This window comes from Salmo salar, chromosome ssa18 (genome assembly GCF_905237065.1).
Source record: "Salmo salar chromosome ssa18, Ssal_v3.1, whole genome shotgun sequence".
Taxonomy (NCBI): Eukaryota; Metazoa; Chordata; class Actinopteri; order Salmoniformes; family Salmonidae; genus Salmo; species Salmo salar.
In genome coordinates this window covers 16,187,762-16,212,601 of record NC_059459.1, presented here as the reverse complement: position 1 = coordinate 16,212,601, position 24,840 = coordinate 16,187,762, and the positions used below count along the sequence as shown (strand labels likewise).

The window sequence follows — 24,840 nt, the reverse complement described above, 5'->3', positions numbered from 1 at the left end:
TCCCGGCAGCAAGATGTGTGACCTGATGCCGCAAGAAAAGGGCAACCAGTGAAGAACAAACACCATTGTAAATACAACCCATATTTATGTTTATTTATTTTCCCTTTTGTACTTTAACTATTCACACATTGTTATTGTAACGGCTGTCGTCGGGAATAGAGGACCAATACGCAGCAGGAATGTGGATGCTCATCTTGATATTTATTTTAAATAAAGAGAACAACAAAACAGTCTTGTCACACTCACACAGGCAACACAAGAAACAATCTCCCACAACACCAAACTAAACAATTACCCATATATAGGACTCTCAATCAGAGGCAACGAGAAAGCACCTGCCTCCAATTGAGAGTCCAACCCCCCATCAACCTAAACACAGAAGTACAACAAACCAGAAAGAACATAGAAATACAAAACATAGAACATAGACCAAAACCCGGAAATAATAAATCAAACACCCTACTACATACACCACCACCCCGAAACACATAAACAAAATACCCTCTGCACGTCCTGACCAAATTACAATAACAAATAACCCTTATACTGGTCAGGACGTGACAGTTATAACACTGTACATAGCCATAATACGACATTTGAAATGTCTCTATTCCATTGAAACTTTTCTGAGTGTAATGTTTTTTTTATTGTTTATTTCACTTTTGTTTATTATCTATTTCACTTGCTTTGGCAATGTAAACAACTGTCTACCGTGCCAATAAATCCCTTTGAATTACATTGAATTGAGAGAGAGGGGAAAGAGAGGCAGAAGAGTTGGGGTGGGGGAGGGGGAGGGATTGTGTGAAAGAGAAGGAGAAGGAGAAGGAGAAAGATGAGAGAGAATTAGAAAACAGAGGCAGGGACGGAGCGATACAGACAAGACCGACAGTGTTCCGAACCCTCATTGATTTGAATGGTATCAGCAATTTGTATTAAGTATTCTTTTGAACTTAACATGAATTGGGGTATTGAGAGTACTATATAGGTAGAGAACATTGAACAGAACAAGGCTACGTCAAGAACTACATTATGACAAAAATGCAGAGAGAACCCTCTAGTTCCAAGCTCTGGTACTGTGTGTGAGAGAGACCGAGGGAAATAAAGACAGAGAGAGGGAGAGGGAGAGAGGGAAAGAGAACGCAAGCGCAGTGGTGAGAAGGGGAGCAGGGTGGTAGAGCAGAAAGAGAGGGAGGGAGGGAGACACATGCTGCTCAGCTGACTGAAGCAGAGCTGGGAGAAGGGGCACGCCTGGCCTGAAGGAGGGCTGCTCTTCTCTCATTACTAAGCCAAACACACACACACACACACACACACACGCGCACACACACACACACACACACACACACACACACACACACACACACACACACACACACACACACACACACACACACACACACACACACACACACACACACACACACACACACACTCAACACACGCACCAGAGCCGGGATAGAATCCTAGGGAGACAGAGTGAGCGCCTGCCGACCTGCAACCATGGCCGACATGGGTGAGTAGAAAAACCCTTTCTGAAATCCTCCCTTACAGCGTGTGCATGACAATGAGTGCGTTTAGCAATGGAGGCGTTGACAATATTTGGATCCGGGTGGGGATGTACAGTACAGTAGGGATCGACAAGGACGTAGCTCAGGCTAGACTCCAGGAGACAAGGAGTTTTCCTTTCCTGTCTTGTGTTCAAAGGTCATAGAAACATAGGCTGACATTACCAGTTCAGGTATGCCCGTTGGGATAGACAAAGGTAGCAGGGGGCTGTTGCCGTAGAAACCCTGGGAGACAGGGAGAGGAGTGGACTGAGAGCCTGTAGGGCTGGAAATGTCTAAATGGAAGCGCACTCCCACTGGTTGAATCAACATTGTTTCCACGTCATTTCAATGAAATGACGTTGAACCAACGTGGAATAGACGTTGAATTGATGTCTGTGCCCAGTGGGCTGTTGGTGGGATGTCAGTGGCAATAAGGACCATGGGGGGGGGTTTCCTATATCGCTCGGTGGGACAGATTAACACTCTGCTGTAGGCAGCATTTCCCCTGTCTAGACACGCACACACATATACACACACACACTGACTGACAAATGGGAGCAGGGAAATGGGGGTCTGTATGATAATTGACACTGTACATATGATAACCCTGATAGCCCCCCACTGCAGACTCTATTTCCACACTGCTTACCAGGGATTAGCCAAAGTGATTACTCTCTGTGCTGTGACTGTCTCTGTGCTGTGACTCTCTCTGTGCTGTGATGCCCTCTGTGCTGTGACGCTCTCTGTGCTGTGTCTCTCTCTGTGGCGCTGCTCAGAAAGTGTGTTAACAGAACAGCACAGTGGACAGCTGATGGTCACACCCACACATTGACTAGGCTCTGCCTTTCTCTCTCTTTCTCTCCTTCTCTCCTTCTCTCTCTGCTCTAAAGTTAAGGGTTAAGGGTTCTAGGCTCTTTTTGTTGTCCATATGGCTTTATTTTCAGATTGGTTAAATGAAGTTGGAAAGTGATTTACGGCCAAGACTAGCAATCAATAACAGTCTTGGCTCCAAAGTATTGTATGACAACTCTTTGATTAGTCTACAAGTAGACTATATGGGGAGGCCAATGGAGAGCCTGAATGGCGAGACCGCCCCCATGCACACGTGCCGCACGCACGCACACTGTGTCGCCTGTCACAACAACATCCTCAAGGAGGAAAGTGTGTGACGTGACAAAACACTGTCGTGCACCAAGCGGTCAGATATTTGCCACCTGGAGGGGACAGAGGCATGTTAGAGAAATGATGTACACACACACCTTCCACCCTTCTCTCCCTAGCCTGTGGCATGGGGGATACCATTGCCAGCCATCCCTTGCAATCTCTGATGTAAATCGGCATGATGCGACTTGATCTCTCTGCCTGTGTATTCATATCTTCATGTGACTCTGGTCCTATACAGTATGTGTCAATATGTATTGCTGAGGTGCATTGCAGCAACATTTATTTGCGATCACTGCAGTGTGTTTGGGGGAGTCACTTCTCCAGAAATATCCAGAATTCACAGAAAAGCACCTTTATTGTAGCTTGTGTTGGGTTTGCATTTATTGACAGTAGGCAGGATGATGAATGAGTGCAATTCATTTATACCAGTACTGACGTGTATGCGCATTGGCAAGCCACTGTTAGATTGGAATAGCCTGAAGGTTCATGAGGGGTTTCAGTGTAGATGTTTTTGTGTAGGTTTGTATACAGTGAGGGAAAAAAGTATTTGATCCCCTGCTGATTTTGTACGTTTGCCCACTGACAAAGAAATGATCAGTCTATAATTTTAATGGTAGGTTTATTTGAACAGTGAGAGACAGAATAACAACAAAAAAATCCAGAAAAACGCATGTCAAAAATGTTATAAATTGATTTGCATTTTAATGAGGGAAATAAGTATTTGACCCCCTCTCAATCAGAAAGATTTCTGGCTCCCAGGTGTCTTTTATACAGGTAACGAGCTGAGATTAGGAGCACACTCTCAAAGGGAGTGATCCTAATCTCAGTTTGTTACCTGTATAAAAGTTACCTGTCCACAGAAGCAATCAATCAATCAGATTCCAAACTCTCCACCATGGCCAAGACCAAAGAGCTCTCCAAGGATGTCAGGGACAAGATTGTAGACCTACACAAGGCTGGAATGGGCTACAAGACCATCGCCAAGCAGCTTGGTGAGAAGGTGACAACAGTTGGTGCGATTATTCGCAAATGGAAGAAACACAAAAGAACTGTCAATCTCCCTCGGCCTGGGGCTCCATGCAAGATCTCACCTCGTGGAGTTGCAATGATCATGAGAACGGTGAGGAATCAGCCCAGAACTACACGGGAGGATCTTGTCAATGATCTCAAGGCAGCTGGGACCATAGTCACCAAGAAAACAATTGGTAACACACTACGCCGTGAAGGACTGAAATCCTGCAGCGCCCGCAAGGTCCCCCTGCTCAAGAAAGCACATATACATGCCCGTCTGAAGTTTGCCAATGAACATCTGAATGATTCAGAGGACAACTGGGTGAAAGTGTTGTGGTCAGATGAGACCAAAATGGAGCTCTTTGGCATCAACTCAACTCGCCGTGTTTGGAGGAGGAGGAATGCTGCCTATGACCCCAAGAACACCATCCCCACCGTCAAACATGGAGGTGGAAACATTATGCTTTGGGAGTGTTCTTCTGCTAAGGGGACAGGACAACTTCACCGCATCAAAGGGACGATGGACGGGGCCATGTACCGTCAAATCTTGGGTGAGAACCTCCTTCCCTCAGCCAGGGCATTGAAAATGGGTCGTGGATGGGTATTCCAGCATGACAATGACCCGAAACACACGGCCAAGGCAACAAAGGAGTGGCTCAAGAAGAAGCACATTAAGGTCCTGGAGTGGCCTAGCCAGTCTCCAGACCTTAATCCCATAGAAAATCTGTGGAGGGAGCTGAAGGTTCGAGTTGCCAAACGTCTGCCTCGAAACCTTAATGACTTGGAGAAGATCTGCAAAGAGGAGTGGGACAAAATCCCTCCTGAGATGTGTGCAAACCTGGTGGCCAACTACAAGAAACGTCTGACCTCTGATTGCCAACAAGGGTTTTGCCACCAAGTACTAAGTCATGTTTTAAAGAGGGGTCAAATACTTATTTCCCTCATTAAAATGCTAATAATTTTATAACATTTTTGACATGCGTTTTTCTGGATTTTTTGGTTGTTATTCCTTCTCTCACTGTTCAAATAAACCTACCATTAAAATTATAGACTGATCATTTCTTTGTCAGTGGGCAAACGTACAAAATCAGCAGGGGATCAAATACTTATTTCCCTCACTGTACAACATCAGAATGTACAGTACCGGCATGTATTGTTTCTACAGAAATATTATGTAGTACATGTAAGCAGTGTAGTTGTTCAGCAGGAGGATGTGACTAATATACAATGTGTGTGCGTGCGCGCATGCACGTGTGTATGTGTTGCAGACTCTCTGACAGAGGCGTTGAGTGCCATCAGTGTGAGCACCGAGCTGGTAGAGCAGGAGTTGAAGCCTCATCTGGACACCCTGCTGGCTGTGCTACTGGAGAAGAGTGAGTTTGTACTCTACACACACCACTCTACACACACCACTCTACACACACCACTCTACACACACCACACCACTCTACACACACCACTCTACACACACACCACTCTACACACACCACTCTACACACACCACTCTACACACACACCACTCTACATACACCACTCTTCACACACACCACTCTACACCACTCTACACACACACCACTCTACACACACACCACTCTACACCACTCTACACACACACCACTCTACACACACCACTCTACACACACACCACTCTATACACATTACTCTACACACACCACTCTACACACACACCACTCTATACACATTACTCTACACACACCACTCTACACACACACCACTCTACACACACACCACTCTACACACACCACTCTACACACACACCACTCTATACACATTACTCTACACACACCACTCTACACACACACCACTCTATACACATTACTCTACACACACCACTCTACACACACACACCACTCTACACACACACCAGTCGACACTGACCTCGGATTCATCAATGTCACTCCTGCCCTGTTCCCAGCAATGAGCTTTTATGACATTGCTTGGCCATGGCAAGCAAGGTCAGTGCATTTAGAAACTATATATCGTCTCAGCTTCAATTATCACAGCATATTTATCATGTTGTTTAGGGATCTATCGTTCCCCCCTTTTTTGATTTGCTGGGCTGAGGCACAAACGTTCTCTTTTTTTATCACATTTTGGATGCCTGACGTAGTCTCGGCCCAAATCTTCAGTTATAAAAAGACTGAGTGTTACAACAGTGTTCAGAACACCCCTGCTGTTTCTCATCTGTATTCATTAAACATCACAGTGCTGTGGAGAGGGGGATCTTAAGAATGAAAGGAAGGAAGTGTGAGATTGACAGGTCAGGTTATTCTCCAGCTCTCCCTCTTTCTGGTTCGGCAAATATCCAATTTATATGAGGTTGCACTGTGCACAAGCAGCCACATTTGGTTCTCCTCAAAAACGGGCAAGGGGACGTTACCATAGCAGCGTGGCCTAGCGCTTGACAACCTGAGCTGCCTCCTCGGCTGTTGTGACATTCTCTGAAAGGAGAAATGCTAACATTAAGTCTTCCTCTGTGTCTATTGCATCTTGCTGCTTTAATAATCACAATGAATCTCCCTCCCAAGCTCAACAGAGGAGGATTCTATTTTAGTTTCTCTCTCCGTTCTTCTCCTGACATCACAGATGGGTTAGAGTCACTGTTAATCGGAGAGAGGAGAAGAGTCCAGACAACCGGTGCACTCAGTGATCCTGATCAATCTCATCAAAGAGAAGGGGTGGATCAGCTTAATATTGTGGATAGATTGTTGCTTCCATCAATGTAATTGTCTGCATCATTTCCAATCCCCCATATATTTTTGGGGTAAATATATATATCCATATACAGTGCCTTGCAAAAGTATCCATCCCCTTTGTCATTTTTCCTATTTTCTTGCATTACAACCTGTAATTTAAATGGATTTTTATTTGGATTTCATGTAATGGACATACACAAAATAGTCCAAATTGGTGAAGTTAAATGAAAAAAATGACTTGTTTAAAAAAAAATATTTAAATGGAAAAGTGGTGCATATGTATTCACCCCCTTTGCTATGAAGCTTCTAAATAAGATCTGATGCAACCAATTAAGTCACATAATTAGTTAAATAAAGTCCACCTGTGTGCAATCTAAGTGTCACATGATCTGTCACATGATATCAGTTTATATACACCTGTTCTGAAAGACCCCAGAGTCTGCAACACCACTAAGCAAGGGGCACTACCAAGCAAGAGGCACTATGAAGACCAAGGAGCTCTCCAAACAGGTCAGGACAAAGTTGTGGAAAAGTACAGATCAGGGTTGGGTTATAAAAAATATCAGAAACTTTGAACATCCCACAGAGCACCATTAAATCCATTATTAAAAAATTGAAAGAATATGTCACCACAACAAACCTGCCAAGAGAGGGCCGCCCACCAAAACTCACAGACCAGGCAAGGAGGGCATTAATCAGAGAGGCAACAAAGACACCAAGGATAACCCTGAAGGAGCTGCAAAGCTCCACAGTGGAGATTGGAGTATCTGTCCATAGGACCACTTTAAGTCCTACACTCCACAGATCTGGGCTTTACGAAAGAGTGTCCAGAAAAAAGAAATTGCTAAAAGAAAAAAATAAGCAAACACGTTTGGTGTTCGCCAACAGGCTTGTGGGTGACTCCCCAAACATATGGAAGAAGGTACTCTGGTCAGATGAGACCAAAAGTGAGCTTTTTGGCCATCAAGGAAAATGCTATGTCTAGCACAAACCCAACACCTCTCATCACCCCGAGAACACTATCCCCACAGTGAGGCATGGTGGTTGTAGCATTATGCTGTGGGGATGTTTTTCATCGGCAGGGAATGGGAAACTGGTCAGAATTAAAGGAATGATGGTGCTAAATACAGGGAAATTCTTGAGGGAAACCTGTTTCAGTCTTCCAGAGATTTGAGACTGGGATGGATATATATATACATAAACATTCATACATATACACATATATACATACATACACATACATGTATACATACATACATATACATACTTTTTTTAGAATATACCTTTATTATTCCTCGCAAACCCTACCACCCCTCCCCCAATTTGAAGTAAACTATTAAACAATAACACTTAGGCTTTTACCTTCAGTTTATACATATTATACACATTTTACAGACACAATCTATTTTACAATAGTTATATTTTGTTTGTTTTTTGTCCTTCCTCTATTTCTGATGTCCATCCAGTTTGATTTCTGTGCTATTTAACTGTGCTATTTCACAACATTTCTGAACTTATATACATTTTACAGACCCTGTATGTTTTACATTGGTTATGTTGTTGTTATTAGTCCCACCCTTCAGCTCCATTCAACCCCTCTCATCACCATCCATTTAGGATTTCTATTTGCCATATATTTTTCAACTGTGCTGTGATGCTTCACAAAAGTACTTAACCTTTCTATTATCATAGCTTCTACAGATTGTAAATTAAGGATACATTTTTTTGCTAAAATAATTATTATATTATTGATTGATTGACCCAGTATTGCTATCTGCAGTGTTAGTTCTAGGTAAATGTTGCAATTCTTCAGCCATTCCTGGACCTGCGACCAAAAACGAGCTACATATTGACAGTACCAAAATAAATGATATAATGACTCTGCCTCCTCACAGCAAAATCTGCAGAGCTGGGAAGATTGCATCCCCCATATATATAACATTCTATTGGTTGCAAGAATTTTGTTTAATAATTTAAATTGAAAAATGTGAAGTTTTGAATCCGGCGTTGTTTTGCATGTCAATTCATAAACCATGTGTCATGGAATAGGTACATTGAAAATCTCTTCCCAACTATTTAGCAATTTATATGGCACAGCTGTCCATTTTTTCAATTTTAAATGAAATTGATATATGTTTTTATTTATCACAATTTTCTTTAACCATTTATGGTCTTTAATGCAGGGCCGACAGTCAAGTTCCTTACTTTCCCCCCTTCTACTTGCCTCTTCCATTTTTGTGGTAATGCTGCAATTAGTTGGTTGTAATTTTGGGTAGAGCAGACATTTCCATATGTGTTAGCTGCATGTGTGACATAACGCCACCAGTCCTATATATGATATAATTTCCAAAAATGATACGTTTTTTTACATTTTATCGAATTTTTTTGTTGTTGCAATTAGTATATTTGAGTTTAACCACAATATTTGTTGTATTATTTGTTCTGTCTTTTCAGGTGGATTAAACTAAAATTGCAACCAACTTTCTAAGGCTTGTTTAAAAAATAACCATATTTTGGAGATTATTTTCTTTTCGAACAACCGAAAGTGAACAGTTGTAATCTGAATAAAGGGAAAAGGGCCATTCTTGAACATGGGGTGAGACATTCCTACCAATTTACTAGAGAACCATTTCGGATTTAAGTATAACTTTTGTATGACTGATGCCTTTAGTGAGAGGTCTAATGCTTTAATATTTAATCATTCCTGCACTCCGAATTCATATTAGGCCATATAAATGGGCCCTTTTAATTTTGTCTGGCTTGCCATTCCAAATAAAATTGAATGTTTTTTGTTCATATCATTTAAAAAGCAGGTCACTAGGTGTAGGCAAAACCATAAGCAAATAGGTAAACTTTGATATGACTAAAGAGGTAATCAGGGTGATTTTTCCACAAATAGACATCTATTTTTGCTAACTTTCTATAAACATTTATTGGAGTGAGATCATTTCTTTCTTTCTGGATTTGTATAGTGAGTATGTCCACATCCCCGTCAGACCATTTTATTGGTAAACTACACGGTAATGTTAAAGTATAATTTTTACATAATACATAATATAGTACGCTTATCATAATTTGGTTTTAATCCAGAGAGTTGAAGTCGGAAGTTTACATACACTTAGGTTGGAGTTATTAAAACTCGTTTTTTAACCACTCCACAAATGTATTGTTAACAAACTATAGTTTTGTGCATGACACAAGTCATTTTTCCCAAAAATTTTTACAGACAGATTATTTCACTTATAATTCACTGTATCACAATTTCAGTGGGTCAGAAGTTTACATACCCTAAGTTGACTGTGCCTTTAAACAGCTTGGAAAATTCCAGAAAATGATATCATGGCTTTAGAAGCTTCTGATAGGCTATTTGACATCATTTGAGTCAATTGGAGGTGTACCTGTGGATGTATTTCAAGGCCTACATTCAAACTCAGTGCCTCTTTGCTTGACATCATGGGAAAATCAAAAGAAATCAGCCAATACCTCAGAAAAAAATTGTAGACCTCCACAAGTCTAGTTCATCCTTGGGAGCAATTTCCAAATGCCTGGAGGTACCACGTTCATCTGTACAAACAATAGTACACAAGTATAAACACCATGGGACCACGCAGCCGTCATACCGCTCAGGAAGGAGATGCGTTCTGTCTCCTAGAGATGAATGTACTTTGGTGCAAAAAGTGCAAATCAATCCCAGAACAACAGCAAAGGACCTTGTGAAGATGCTGGAGGAAACAGGTACAAAAGTATCTATATCCACAGCAAAACGAGTCCTACATCAACATAACCTGAAAGGCCACTCAGCAAGGAAGAAGCCACTGCTCCAAAACTGCCATAAAAAAGCCAGACTACGGTTTGCAACTGCACATGGGGACAAAGATTGTACTTTTTGGAGAAATGTCCTCTGGTCTGATGAAACAAAAATAGAACTGTTTGGCCATAATGACCATCGTTATGTTTGGAGGAAAAAGGGGGAGACATGCAAGCCAAAGAACACTATCCCAACCGTGAAGCACAGGGGTGGCAGCATCATGTTGTGGGGGTGCTCTGCTGCAGGAGGGACTGGTGCACTTTACAAAATAGATGGCATCATGAGGAAAGAAAATGATGTGGATATATTGAAGCAACATCTCAAGACATCAGTCAGGAAGTAAAAGCTTGGTCACGAATGGGTCTCCAAATGGACAATGACCCCAAGCATACTTCCAAAGTTGTGGAAAAATGGCTTAAGGACAACAAAGTCAAGATATTAGAGTGGCCATCACAAAGCCCTGACCTCAATCCTATAGGAAATGTGTGGGCAGAACAGAAATAGCGTGTGCGAGCAAGGAGGCATACAAACCTGACTCAGTTACACCAGCTCTGTCAGGAGGAATGGTCCACAATTCACCCAACTTATTGTGGAAAGCTTGTGGAAGGCTACCCGAAAGGTTTGACCCAATTTATACAATTTAAAGGCAATGCTACCAAATACTAATTGAGTGTATGCAAACTTCTGACCCACTAGGAATGTGATGAGAGAAATAAAAGCTGAAATATATCATTCTCTCTACTATTACTCTGACATTTCACATTCTTAAAATAAAGTGGTGATCCTAACTGACCTAAAACAGGGTATTTTTACTGGGATTAAATGTCAGGAATTGTGAAAAACTGAGTTTAAATGTATTTGGCTAAGATGTATGTAAACTTCTGACTTCAACTGTAGATCCTCTATGAGGCTGTGGAGGGATTCTAATTGTGGTTTAAAAAGAAAACATGAATAATCACGGTACAATGACACCTTTGTTTTTAAGCCACGGATTTCTAATCCCTTAATATTATTGTTGGATCTAATTTTAACAGCTAACATTTCGATGGCAATAATAAATAGAGTTGCCGACAGTGGACAACCTTGTTTTATTCCTCTTGACAGTTTAAAACTTTATGAGATGTAGCCATTATTTACTATTTTACACCTAGGGTTACTATACATACAGTAACTTTGACCCATTTTATAAGAGATTCTCCACATTTGAAATATTCTAGGCATTTATATATAAACTCCAGTCGTACTTTATCAAAAGCCTTTTCAAAATCATCTATGAAAACTAGGCCTGGTGTCCCCGATATTTCATAGTATTCTATTGTTTCCAGTACTTGTCTTATATTATTTCCAATGTATCGTCCATGTAAAAAACCTGTCTGATTAGGATTAATAATATCTGACAATACCTTTTTAATTCTGTGCACCAAGCATTTAGCTAGAATTTTTGCATCACAACACTGACGTGTAAGAGGCCTCCAATTTTTTAAATGGACTGGATCTTTATATATATCACTTGGATCCTGTTTCAGTAATAATGAAATCACACCTTCTTGTTGCGTGTCCGATAATCTACCATTTATATTGGAGTGGTTAAAACATGCTAATAATGGTCCTCTGAGTATATAAAAAAAAGTTTGGTATACTTCCACTGGTATGCCATCCAGACCTGGAGTTTTCCTAGCCTTAAAGGCTTTAATTGCGTCAAGAAGTTCCTCCTCTGTAATTTGGCCTTCACTTGAGTCTTTCTGTACAGATGTTAATTTTACATTATTCATAGGAAAAAAATCCATACAATTAGCTTCGGTTAGTGGAGATGGAGGAGACTGAAACAAAAACATATTCTTAAAGTACTTTACTTCCTCATTCAAAATATAATTTGGTGAATCATGCGTGACTCCATCATTTGTAACAAGTTTCACTACATTTTTTGGAGTAGCATTTATATGTTGAAGATTGAACAATTATTTAGTGCATTTTCCCCGTATTCCATCCAGTTCGCTTTAATGTTTATAATATATTACGCTGGATCTTTCTTGAATAAGTTCCTCCATTTCTTTTTGTTTTTCCCCTAACTTGTTCTGTGCCTCTATGGTACAGTTTTTATTGCTATCTAACTGTACTGTTAGTCCTTCAATTTCCTTTGTTAATATGGACTCTTTTGATCTAAATTGCTTTTGTTTTATAGATGAGTACTGAATTGCATGGCCTCTAAAGGCACATTTAAAAGTGTCCCATACAATAAGGGGATCTGCTGTACCTATGTTATGTCGGAAAAAGTCAGTTGTAAAGTCTTCTGTCCTAGTTATAAACAAGTTATCATCCAGTAGGATTTTATTACATTTCCAATATCCTCGCCCACGTGGAAATTCTGTAAGAGTAATATATATGCCAATTATGTGATGATCCGACCGCATTCTGTCCCCTATCAACACTTTTTAAACTTTTGGTGCCAGAGAGAATGACATAAGAAAGTAATCAAGATGACTGGCTTGATTAAACCTCAGCCATGTATATCTGTCACGACTTCCGCCGAAGTCGGCTACCCTCCTTGTTCGGGCGGCGTTCGGCGTTTCGACGTCACCGGCCTTCTAGCCATCGCCACTCCATTCGGACCTTGGTTCCTGTTACAGCTGGACCTATACCTGGCCACCTTTCACCCAGCTCCCTCGGGAAGAGAGAAGGTGTCCGCCCTCGTCTTGTGCCTCTCGGGGAGAGCTCTGGAGTGGGCAAACGCCGTGTGGAGAGAAGGAGATACGGCGTTGGACCCCTTCGAGGAGTTCCGGCGGCGGGTGAACGGCTCTTCCACCTGAGGCATGGGACGAGGAGCGCCCAGGAGTTCGCCCTGGAATTTCAGACCTTGGCCGCCGGAGCAGGATGGAACGACAGGGCCCTTATCGACCACTACAGATGCACCCTGCACGAGGACGTCCGTCGGGAGTTGGCATGCAGGGATGCCACCATCACCTTTGACCAACTGGCGGATCTGTCCATTCAGTTGGATGGAAAGTCCAGACCTCCTGGTAAAATCTCCTGGTAGACGCTACACTTCCCAGGAGTCACCTGTATCCACTGTCGCAAGCGGAGACGGCGGCTATGGAGACATATGTCTCTGAATCCCTGCGTCAGGGGTTCATTCGGTCCTCCACTTCACCAGCCTCCTCGAGTTTCTTTTTCGTGAAGAAGAAGGAGGGAGGTCTGCGCCCGTGCATTGACTATCGAGGTCTAAATCAAATCACGGTGAGGTACATTTACCCGCTACCTCTCATCGCCACGGTGATTGAGTCAATGCGCGGGGCGCGCTTCTTCACTAAACTGGATCTCAGGAGTGCTTACAACCTGGTGCGTATCCGGGAGGGAAACGGGTGGAAGACGGCGTTTAGTACCACCTCAGGGCATTATGAGTACCTCGTCATGCCGTACGAGTTGATGAATGCTCCATCAGTCTTCCAATCCTTTGTAGACGATATTTTCAGGGACCTGCACGGGCAGGGTGTAGTGGTGTATATCGATGACATTCTCATATACTCCGCTACACGCGCCGAGCATGTGTCCTTGGTGCGCAGGGTACTTGGACGACTGTTGGAGCATGACCTGTACGTCAAGGCTGAGAAATGCCTGTTCTTTCAGCAGGCCGTCTCCTTCCTAGGGTATCACATTTCCACATCAGGGGTGGAGATGGAAAGTGACCGCATTTCAGCCGTGCGTAATTGGCCGACTCCCACCACGGTAAAGGAGGTGCAGCGGTTTTTAGGGTTTGCCAATTACTACCAGAGATTTATCCGGGGTTTTGGCCAGGTGGCTGCTCCCATTACCTCACTGCTGAAGGGGGGTCCTGTACTTTTGCAGTGGTCGGCTGAGGCGGACAGGGCTTTTGGGCACCTAAGGGCTCTGTTTACCTCGGCTCCCGTGCTGGCCCATCCGGATCCCTCTTTGGCGTTCATAGTGGAGGTGGACGCGTCCGAGGCTGGGATAGGGGCCGTGCTCTCTCAGCACTCGGGTACGCCACCGAATCTCCGCCTCTGTGCTTTCTTCTCAAAGAAGCTCAGCCCGGCGGAGCAGAACTATGATGTGGGGGACCGGGAGCTGTTGGCTGTGGTTAAAGCTTTGAAGGCGTGGAGACATTGGCTTGAGGGGGCTAAACACCCTTTCCTCATCTGGACTGACCACCGCAACCTGGAGTACATCCGGGCAGCGAGGAGACTGAATCCTCGTCAGGCAAGGTGGGCCATGTTTTTTACCCGTTTTGTGTTTGCCCTGTCCTACAGACCAGGTTCCCAAAATGTTAAGGCAGACGCACTGTCCCGGCTGTATGACACAGAGGAGCGGCCCATGGATCAGACTCCCATACTCCCGGCCTCCTGCCTGGTAGCGCTGGTCATGTGGGAGCTGGACGAGGACATTGAGCAGGCGTTACGTACAGAGCCCGCTCCCCTCCAGTGTCCCGTCAGGCGTCTGTACGTTCTGTCTGCTGTCCATGACCAGTTGATCTATTGCGCCCACACGTTACCCTCCTCTGGTCATCCGGGGATTGGCTGGACGGTGCGCTGTCTGAGTGGGAAGTACTGGTGGCCTACCTTGGCAAAGGACGTGAGGGTTTATGTTTCCTCCTGCTCGGTGTGCGCCCAGTGTAAGGCTCCTAGACACCTGCCCAGAGGTAAGCTACATCCCTTACCCATTCCACAACGGCCTTGGTCTCACCTGTCGGTGGATTTTCTGACCGATCTTCCTCCCTCATAGGGAAACACCACGATCCTGGTCGTTGTGGATCGTTTCTCTAAGTCCTGTCGTCTCCTCCCTCTGCCCGGTCTCCCTACTACGGCCCTACACACTGCGGAGGCCTTGTTTACACACGTCTTCCGGCACTACGGGGTGCCTGAGGATATAGTGTCTGATTGAGGTCCCCAGTTCACTTCGAGAGTCTGGATGGCGTTCATGGAACATCTGGGGGTCTCGATCAGCCTCACCTCAGGTTTTCACCCCGAGAGTAATGGGCAGGTGGAGAGAGTGAACCAGGATGTGGGCAGGTTTCTGCGATCTTATTGCCAGGACTGGCCAGGGGAGTGGGCGGCGTTTGTGCCCTGGGCCGAGATGGCGCAGAACTCGCTCCGCCACTCCTCCACTAACCTCTCCACCTTTCAGTGCGTATTGGGGTACCAGCCGGTTCTGGCGCTGTGGCATCAGAGTCAGACCGAGGCTCCTGCGGTGGACGACTGGTTCAGGCGCACGGAGGAGACATAGGAAGCCGCCCATGTTCACCTCCAGCAGGCCACACTGCGCCAAAAAAACAGCGTGGACCGTCACCGCAGTGAGGCCCGGTGTTCGCACCGAAACTTGCCCCTCTGCCTGCCCTGCCGGAAGCTGGGTCCGCGGTTTGTGGGGCCATTCAAAGTCCTGTGGAGAGTGAATGAGGTGTGTTACAGGTTACAGCTTCCCCCATATTACCGTATTAACCCCTCGTTCCATGTGTCTCTCCTCAGGCCGGTGGTGGTTGGTCCGCTCCAGGAGTCTGAGGTGCGGGAGGTTCCTCCGCCCCCTCTGGACATCGAGGGTGCCCCGGCGTACTCCGGCCGTTCCATTCTGGATTTGAGGCGTCGGGCGAGGGGCCTTCAGTACCTCGTGGAGTGGGAGGGGTACGGTCCGGAGGAGAGGTGCTGGGTTCCGGTGGCGGACGTGTTGGACCCTGAAATGCTGCGGGAATTCCACCGTCTCCGGTCGGATCGCCCGGCGCCTCGCCCTCTGGGTCGTCCCCGAGGCCGGTGTTGGCGCGCTGCTGAAGCCGCGCGTCAAGGGGGAGTACTGTCACAACTTCCGCCGAAGTCGGGTCCCCTCCTTGTTCGGGCGACGTTCGGCGGTAGACGTCACCAGCCTTCTAGCCATCGCCGCTCCATTTTTCATTGTTCCATTTGTTTTGTCTTGTTCCCCGCACACCTGGTTTACATTCCCTAATCACACTGCAATCACACTGCATTTCCCCCATGTCTTTATGTGGAATTGTTTTGTTTTGTGTTTGTTGTATTGGTCCAGTCTGGTTTTTCACCCTGGGCATTGCCTGTACCCTATTTGGGGAATTATTGGTGAACCTTATTGTTATATTATTGACGGTATTTTGCGCTTGTCACTTTTGCCGGTTGGCTTGAGTTGTAACTGTTTGCGCCTGTCTGTTTGTTGCTCTTGGCTAATAAAGTCGCCTGATCACCTATTCTCTGCTCTCCTGCACTTGACTCGAATGACCAGCAGCGAAAACCCTGACAATATCTCACTAAGTCAGGGTATATAAGCCTCCATATATCCACAAATTCCAATATATCTGCGACATTCATGATTTCCTTAAGTGCCTGAGGGTGATAGTTTGTAGTGTGATTTCCTTTCCGGTCCATAGAGGTATTTAAGACCGTATTAAAATCTCCCACCATAATAATAGAGTCTAGTGTTGCTTGTAGAGTTGATAAATTCTTATATATATTTTCAAAGAAGCTTGGATCATCATTATTTGGACCGTATAGGTTAATAAGCCATATCTGTTAATTGTCCAAGAACATATTTAAAATAATCCATCTACCTTGATGATCTGTTTGGACAATTTGCACATTTGGATCAAAATTACTGTTAATTAATATCATCACCCTTTTGAATTTCTGGGAAAAATATATTTCTCCCCCCAGTCCTTTTTCCACAAAACTTAGTCTAAAATGGTTGAATGAGATAACTGTAAACAATATATATTATATTCCTTCTCTTTTAACCAGGTAAATACTGATCGTCTTTTCTTATTATCTGCTAGGCCATTACAATTATAACTGGCTATACTTATTTCACCACTTACCATAATGAGACACGTTTCAATTCTATTTATCAAAATATATGTTTGTAAACGTACCCTTAAAAAGTAACATGATGATTGAGTGTCTATATAGCTGTACCATGATATTTGCATTGCTACTAAGTAAACCTCCAATTGGTCCTCACTATTCCACCCGCTAAAAGCCCTCCTCATCCCGAGTTGGGTTGTCATCCCAATGCCCGGCAGACCACCCCCGAACCCTCGGATCCCATAGCCACGGAGAGACCGGGACCCATCCTTCGAAAAGAGCACACAGTGCCACCCACAGAACAGACGCAGAGAAGAGACTTGGCACAGGAAATGGCATTACATTTAATGCTGGGACACTTTCATTTGCAAAAGTTGTGTCTGAATTAATTTATGGTTAACAATTAGCTGGTTTGTCTATAGGTCAATAAAGATGATTTATGTTACTATAAAGCCATTTGTCATTTTCCGTCTTCAGTTATATTCCATTCTATTGTATCTCCATGCCAAGGAGTAGTTGACATATAAGTATGTGTATGATCTGTCCCCAGAGAAGGGAGCTGCTGAGGAGATCGCCTCCAGTGGGATCCTTCCCATCTTAACCCAGACCCTCAGGGTGAAGAGTCCTCTCACCAACCAAGTGGCGTTGGTGGTGGCAGAAATGGCCAGGGAAGGTGAGATGAGATGCCAGCCCACGAGACAGAGGAACAGGGGGCATGAATACCAATCTGAGTTTAATGGAGAGAACCAAGCCCTTAATCACTACTACTCTGACTCACACTGTCTTTGAAAGACTCACTGATTAAAATAAAATAAGTTGATTTTATTGTCTGGCTGTTTTCAAAGTGGTCTCTGTGCTACCTCACCTCCTCCTACTCATTACCTATCAACTAATATTCATGGCCTCTACTAAGTACCCACTGGGCACAGACGTCAATTCAACTGCTATTCCACGTTGGTTCAATGTCATTTCATTGAAATGACATGGAAACAACGTTGATTCAACCAGTGTAGGCACAGTGGGTACTTAAGGTTCAAAGTGCCCTTTCAAAAGAAGTTATGCTAATGTTATATTTTAAGTAGCTTTATGTAGATGATATCTATGCATAATATATGTATGTTACCAATGTGCCCTCTGCTTCCTTCACTTTCCTTTGTTCTTTAATCTATGTATTTTTCTATGCATAAAACAGAACTTCTGCAACTGACTTATGTGCATTCTGTAAGAACCGCTCCCTGAACCAAAAATGAGGGGGTGGTTTTGGTCGTCACTCATTGACAGCAGCAGGACTACTTTCTATTTGCATCTACCAAGATCCAGTCCTCCGTTTACAAACACAACAATGCCATAGGCTTACTGTGGGTACAAACAGAGATTGAGGAAATGCTGTCCCTGTGTTCCAGCGGCGGTGAGGGACCCGTGCATTGATGCGGGGCTGGTGACGGTTCTGGTGCCCCTGCTGAACAGTGCAGACGAGGAGCTGCTGCTCCACACTGGCAGAGCCATCGGACGCATCTGCTTCGACAACAGTGAGTGGGACTGACTCTCGCAGGCCGGGCCCTTCCCAGGGGGAATCAGGCTTTACCTGCAGTGATAGGATGAATCTGAACCAGAATCTGCCTACTAAATTAATATGTAATCTTACTACGCAATGCTTGTTCTGATGGATTTGCTGTGTGTGCCTCCACCTCTCCAAGTCTATTTATCTCAGTCTCACTCCATTACTCTCTACCTCCTTCTCTCCCTTCCCCTTTTATCCCTCTCCTCCTCCCTCTCTCAGCGGCCCAGCAGGATCAGCTGGTGCAGTGTGGGGTGATCCCCAGGCTGGTGGCCATCATGAGGGAGAACCTAGAGAACGACCCACTGGTCAACGTGTGTCTGCTGGCCCTCTGTAACCTGGCCGACATGGGTGATGAACACCAGAGGAACTTTAGTATACTCTAGACAGGGTCACAGAGAGGACCCACTGGGCAAACACTGGTTGAATCAATGTTGTCTCCACGATATTTCAATGACATTATGTTGAACCAACTCGGAATAGACTTTGAATTGACGTCTGTAGCCAGTGGGGAGGAAAGCCTGTTCGTTTTTGGTTACATTTCTGAACCAAAATGGTGTGCTTGTCTCATTTGTTTACCTGGAGACTGCGTATACTGAGTTGAACCAGTTCTCACATTATTATCTGTGAATGAGAATTGTTTCTTAACTGACAGGCCTGGTTAGATAAAGGTGTCAAATCAAATATGTGGCCTCTGACCGTTGCAGACACAACGCGGGAGGCTCTGGTAGATGTGGGCGTGGCAGAGGTGCTGACGGCCCAGCTAAAACGGGCTACTGACGCAGAGAGAAGACACATCATACTGGAGGTTCTGGGATCACTGGGAGAGAGTGGTAAATCTGGGCAAGGGCCTGAAGTGTGGTCATTCAAATGATGATCATTTATACAGACACGGATGAGATTAAATAGGCTGCAAGTGAAGTTTAAGCTTTTCACATGGAGGGTTGAATGAATGTGTGCTCAGACTAACACACTCCTCCTGTGCTGCTGTTGTCAGATGTTCTGAAGCTGCAGTTTGTGGAGTCGGGGGTTCCTGAGGCTCTGTCCGAGATGATTCGGGGGCTACAGGGTGGCTCTGACCCCCATGACCTCTGTAGCATCAAGATCGCCTCTAACCTCATCGTTTCCCTCCTGCTGGGAGGTAAGGAACTCAACCTGACCTGGAGGCACCAGAATCCCTCTATGGTCCTCCCCTTGAACCTAACCCCATAGTCCATGCCTCACTCACCCACACCCCTTCACTGTCTGTCAGCTCACATCGCTCAATTTGATTGATGTTTGATTCCGAATGCAATCGAGCAAAGATACTCTCAGACTAAGAATCACATTTGTATTCATAAAAATCAGCTCATGCGATGTGTTGATGATGATACGTGGTTTTCTTGTTTATTTGTCTTTTATCTGTTTCGATTTCTTTGCTAAATGAAATATGGATGATCGGTGACTGACTAGTTTGATGTGCTGCCTGTCCCTGTGTGCTGTGTTTGGTGCATTAGATGAGTCCATGCAGAAGTGTTTTGGCGAGGGCACGGGGGTGGTCTACCGGGATGTACTCTCTTGGCTGCAGTCCTCCAACACTCAGCTGCAACTGTCTGGAGCCTTGGCCATCGCCAACTTTGCCAGGAATGGTGAGATGACAAAATGCCTTCAGATTGACTTATCTACATTGACTGCTTTAGTTTTGAGAATTGATTCTCCTCAGTCTCTGATGTTCTAAGCCCATGTCTATATTCATATTCTATTACCTTATAACCTCTCTTCACCTTTCTCGCTCTGTATCTTTTCTCTGTCTCATCAATTCCTGTCTCCTCTCTCGATCTCTCTCTCGCTCTCTCTCTCTCTCTCCCCCTCTCTCTTTCACCCTTCTCAGACAGTAACTGTGTGAAGATGTTGGAGTTAGGAGTGGTTCCTCATATCCTGACCCTACTGGAGCAGCATGTGGACGAAGGCGACGTGTCCGTCCAGCATGCCGGACTGAGTGCGCTCAGAAACCTGGCGATCCCAGGTACATAGTAGGATGGATAACCACAAACACACGCGCACGCACGCACACATACACACACACACTGAATGACAAACGGGAGCGGGAAATGAATGACTAATGTGTTTATCTTGTAAGCTCTTCTTACACTGAGGACTCTCAGCTCTGAGACCACTGTGACCCCTCTTCTTCCTGTTGTTTCAGCCAGTAATAAGGTGAGGATGCTGGAGGACGGGGTGACAGAGAGAATCAGGACCTTGCTGCGCTCTGACATGCCCCCAGTGCAGTTCAAACTGCTGGGCACCCTGCGCATGATGGTGGATGGACAAGGTTCGTGGGAAAGGTGTATGGTGAAGAAGAATGGGATGTGTGCTTAATGTAGAGGTCTGGGTTATACTGTATGTGACTTAACTAAAATCACATAGGTCAAATGCATTTATCTAGTGCAGAGTTAACTAAATGTGTGTTGGAGTAATTTTTATTTATGATAAACTAAGAAACATGGCTGTTATTCCTACCACCAACCACCTGTATAGGATAGTTATTTCAGCCCCAGTAGATGCTGTACAATTATTCTATGTCCAAAGGCATAGTTGGAATCACAGCCTATTTACACTGTATGCGGGATATAAAATCCACCACAGGCACTACTATGACCTGTCACAGTAAATTGCAGGGTACTGTGGCTCCCCTTGATTACTGTAGTCTACTGAGGTAATACACTCCTATAAAGGGAATCACCACTCTCTCTCACTTCTAATCCTTTCATTGTTTCTTTCCCCCTATTTCTCACTGTCTCTCTCTCCCTCTCTCTCTTTCTATCCCTTTCTGTCTCTGTCTCTCTCTCTCCCTCTCTCTCTCTCTCTCTCTCTCTCTCTCTCTCTCTCTCTCTCTCTCTCTCTCTCTCTCTTTCTCTATCGTTCTCTCCCTTTCTTTCTGTCTCTCTGTCTCTATCTTTCCCTCCCTCCCTTTCTCTCTCTCTCTCTCTCTCTCTCTCTCTCTCTCTCTCTCTATCCCTTCTAACCATCTCTACCATCTCTACTCTCCCCCCTCACTCAATTTCTCACCCCCACTCTCTATCTCTGACTCTCTCCTCCTCCACTCCCTCCTCTCGTCTTCGCTCAGAGGAGGCAGCTGCAGTGCTGGGTAAAGATGAGGTTTTGTTGGCGAGGATCATGGAGTGGTGTGAGGCACGGGACCATGCAGGGGTCAGGGGAGAGGCCAACCGCCTCCTGGCCGCCCTTATTAGACACAGCCGTGCCCCGGTGAGTCACTCGTGGGCACACACACACACACACACACACACACACACACTATGAGGATTACATACTGTATGTGTGTAATCCTCATCTCTTCTAGAGACTGATTCTCTCCCTTCCGACTCTTACAGGAAGTCATCAACGCTGTAACCAAAGCAGATGGGGTGCGACACCTCATCACCATGGCAACCAGCGAACACTTGATCATGCAGAATGAAGCCCTGGTGGCCCTGGCGATTGCATCTGCCATTGACATCGGTGAGGGATTCTCCGATCCTTTGAGAGCAATCAGAGGGAAAGATCAATACATCTAAAGCTATCCTTTTGACTGACAGAGCGTAGCTAGATACAGGTTTACTGACAGCAACCAAAATACATAGATTTGTTATAATATCTGGGTATATTATGTCAGCATGTAATAATATACAATGTAATAATATCAGCTTATATTTTACAATGGTGAATTACTGTAAGCTCTTTTTAGGTTTTACTAATTCCCCTGCATACCAATGTTCAATACCATAATGTACTTCCTGTAAATGAGAGACTAACACACACTCCTTGCGTGTGTGCGTGTGACATGTCCTTCTGTTTTCCAGCCTCCATGCAGGAATCATTCCGAGAGGCAGAGCTCTTGCCCACACTGCAGAAGATGCTGGATGACCCAGTGGGGACGGTGGAGTTCAAGTTCAGTGCCCTAGGGCTTATCTGTAGCCTGGCCAGCTCCAGTAGGTACCCCACGCACATGCACACACACCCACACACACACCCACACATACACCCACACCCACACACACACCCACACCTGCACACACACATGTTCTCTCGCTCCTTCTTTCTGTCTCTCACTCTCTCCCTTTGTCTTTGTCTCTATACTCCTCCCTCTTAGGCTCGATGAAGGAAGAAATGGAATCTCTTAACCTGAAGGAGACGCTCAACAAGCTCTCTGGTCACTCCAGCACCAATGTAGCCACACAGGCCGACACAGTGCTGGCCATGCTTTCTGAAACCAGCTAGACTGGCCTGACCGGACCACTGCCCTGGTCAATGTGACCACAGACTCTCAGCACCACGTGCCACCACAACCTCCCCTACTATCGTGACTACACCATTCTCTCCATGAAAAGAAGCAGATATTGAGTCTTCCAAAGCTGGGCCTCCATTCACCTGGCCTATGGAGAGGACTGACCAACCCAATCTGACAGAGAGCTGACAAGGTGATAGCCTATGTTCTAAGCACAAGCTGAATGAGCCAACCCATGGAAACGCACACGAGTCACAACAATCCCGGTTCAGTCATCATGACCACCTATAAAAATAGTGTTTATGTGTGAAATAGCTCTTCTAATCAGTACCCCAATCAATTCAATGTATGTATGATTTCCGATAACGACCAGTGTATATTATCAAAGGAAACGTTTGCGTATGTATGCGCCATAGGGTTAATCATGGCTACTGTTTCATAGCATCTAATGCGCTTACCCTCAATGCAAAACACAAAACTAACGTCTGGCACTGTTTATTCATGTGATGTTCTATCTATACTCTATATTGACCAGTCTACATGGATGTACATGTTCCTAGAATAGGACCATACCTGTCTCTTCTCTGTGGATCTTCCATAGTGAGATCCCCTCGGTAATATCTACAATTTACAGCTCAAGAAAAGCATTCAATTTCAATATCTCAGATATTTTACCAAAGTACATTTTAATTAGTGCTAGTTATCTGAGAGCACAGGTAGGTGGGCACTGGGGATAATCATTACAGAGCTGTGAGAGTGTCAGGCAGCTCGCCCACTGGCTGCCAGCTCCAAAATTCAGACTTAAAGGGATGAATATGTTATGTTGACGCTGGGGCAGCAAAAGGCTTGTGATGAAGGGAGCTTTAATGTTGCACTCAGAGCCCTGCTGATTCAACTCCTTTTAACACCAACTTGTTAAGGTGTCTTGAGCCCAACAGAGACTGACTGGCTATTTCAAAAGGATTAATATAGCTAATAGCAACTGAAAACAGCACTCCATCCGTCTTTCCCTTTAGTACCTAATAGGCTACTCAATGGGAGCTGAGTTGGTAAATTAGCTTTTAATGTTGAATGAAATTCTGAAAGAGATTGGTGGGTTGTCTCACTATCTAATCGTGGCATGTGGTTGTTCTATGACAGACATGTATTTGTTTAAAAAAAAAAATCACTTCAGAGAGACACATAATCATGTTCTTTTGCAAAACGCTAACAAATATGTAACAAATAACTACATTTAAAAAAAAAGAAATGTACAAATGATACTTTTGTGACATCAATATTATTTCATTTTCTAAATAAGTAATTCAATACAGTGATATGAGATCTGTACGTAAAACACTTAGATTTGACATTTTAGTCATTTAGCAGATGCTCTTATCTAGAGCGACTTACAATGTGGATTCATCTAAAGATCTCTAGGTGAGACAACCACATATCACAGTCAATTATACAGGACACGAACATTCCATTCCAGCTAAACAATGGATATATAGCGTTTTGCAAATTAACACATTTTCATACACATCAAATATCTATTATATACAAATCTGAGAATAGTAATAGTTTACGCACACATGAAGGTACCCATAAGCAATCATTTCTGATGCAAAAACACAAATGTGAAAAATGTGTGGATATAGCGTTATGGAAATAAACTCTTCAATCTTTGAAATAATTATGTTGGTGTTTTAATAAAAAGGATGTCTTACAGAAACAACTGGCATGACTGAATGTGGGTGTGTTTCAGGTCTCTAAAATACTACATTGGACAGGTAAAGCAATTTGGAGGAAGGCTTCTGGTCATTTTCTTCCTCCAGTCCAATACTTTCAGTTCAGTACGGGTCTGCTGTCTGCTTGTCGTTTTTCCAAACACAATGGCTACCCTTCTCATTCTGCTAGCGTACTCGGAACACTGATAAACACATTCTCTCAGACTCCCTAAGCCTCTTTCCCATGTGGGAGGAG

At 44.4% G+C, this 24,840-nt stretch overlaps 1 protein-coding gene across 1 annotated transcript; it reads left to right on the top strand.

Annotated features, from left to right (window-relative positions):
• The first annotated feature begins 1,228 nt into the window (after positions 1 to 1,228).
• Positions 1,229 to 24,592, top strand: si:dkey-191g9.5 (rap1 GTPase-GDP dissociation stimulator 1). The gene is made up of 14 exons (XM_014154537.2): positions 1,229 to 1,513; positions 4,991 to 5,095; positions 17,604 to 17,726; positions 18,457 to 18,582; positions 18,834 to 18,962; positions 19,319 to 19,444; positions 19,609 to 19,752; positions 20,108 to 20,239; positions 20,482 to 20,616; positions 20,797 to 20,922; positions 21,718 to 21,857; positions 21,983 to 22,109; positions 22,451 to 22,579; positions 22,741 to 24,592. Exons 1-14 carry the CDS (start codon positions 1,501 to 1,503, stop codon positions 22,866 to 22,868), a joined length of 1,683 nt encoding a protein of 560 aa, XP_014010012.1. The 5' UTR covers positions 1,229 to 1,500; the 3' UTR covers positions 22,869 to 24,592.
• Positions 24,593 to 24,840: the final 248 nt, after the last annotated feature.

Coding starts and splice junctions, on each gene's coding strand:
- si:dkey-191g9.5 (XM_014154537.2), top strand. Junction 18,963..19,318: donor CTGTAACCTGGCCGACATGG/GTGATGAACACC, acceptor TGACCGTTGCAG/ACACAACGCGGGAGGCTCTG. Junction 22,580..22,740: donor CTGTAGCCTGGCCAGCTCCA/GTAGGTACCCCA, acceptor CCTCCCTCTTAG/GCTCGATGAAGGAAGAAATG.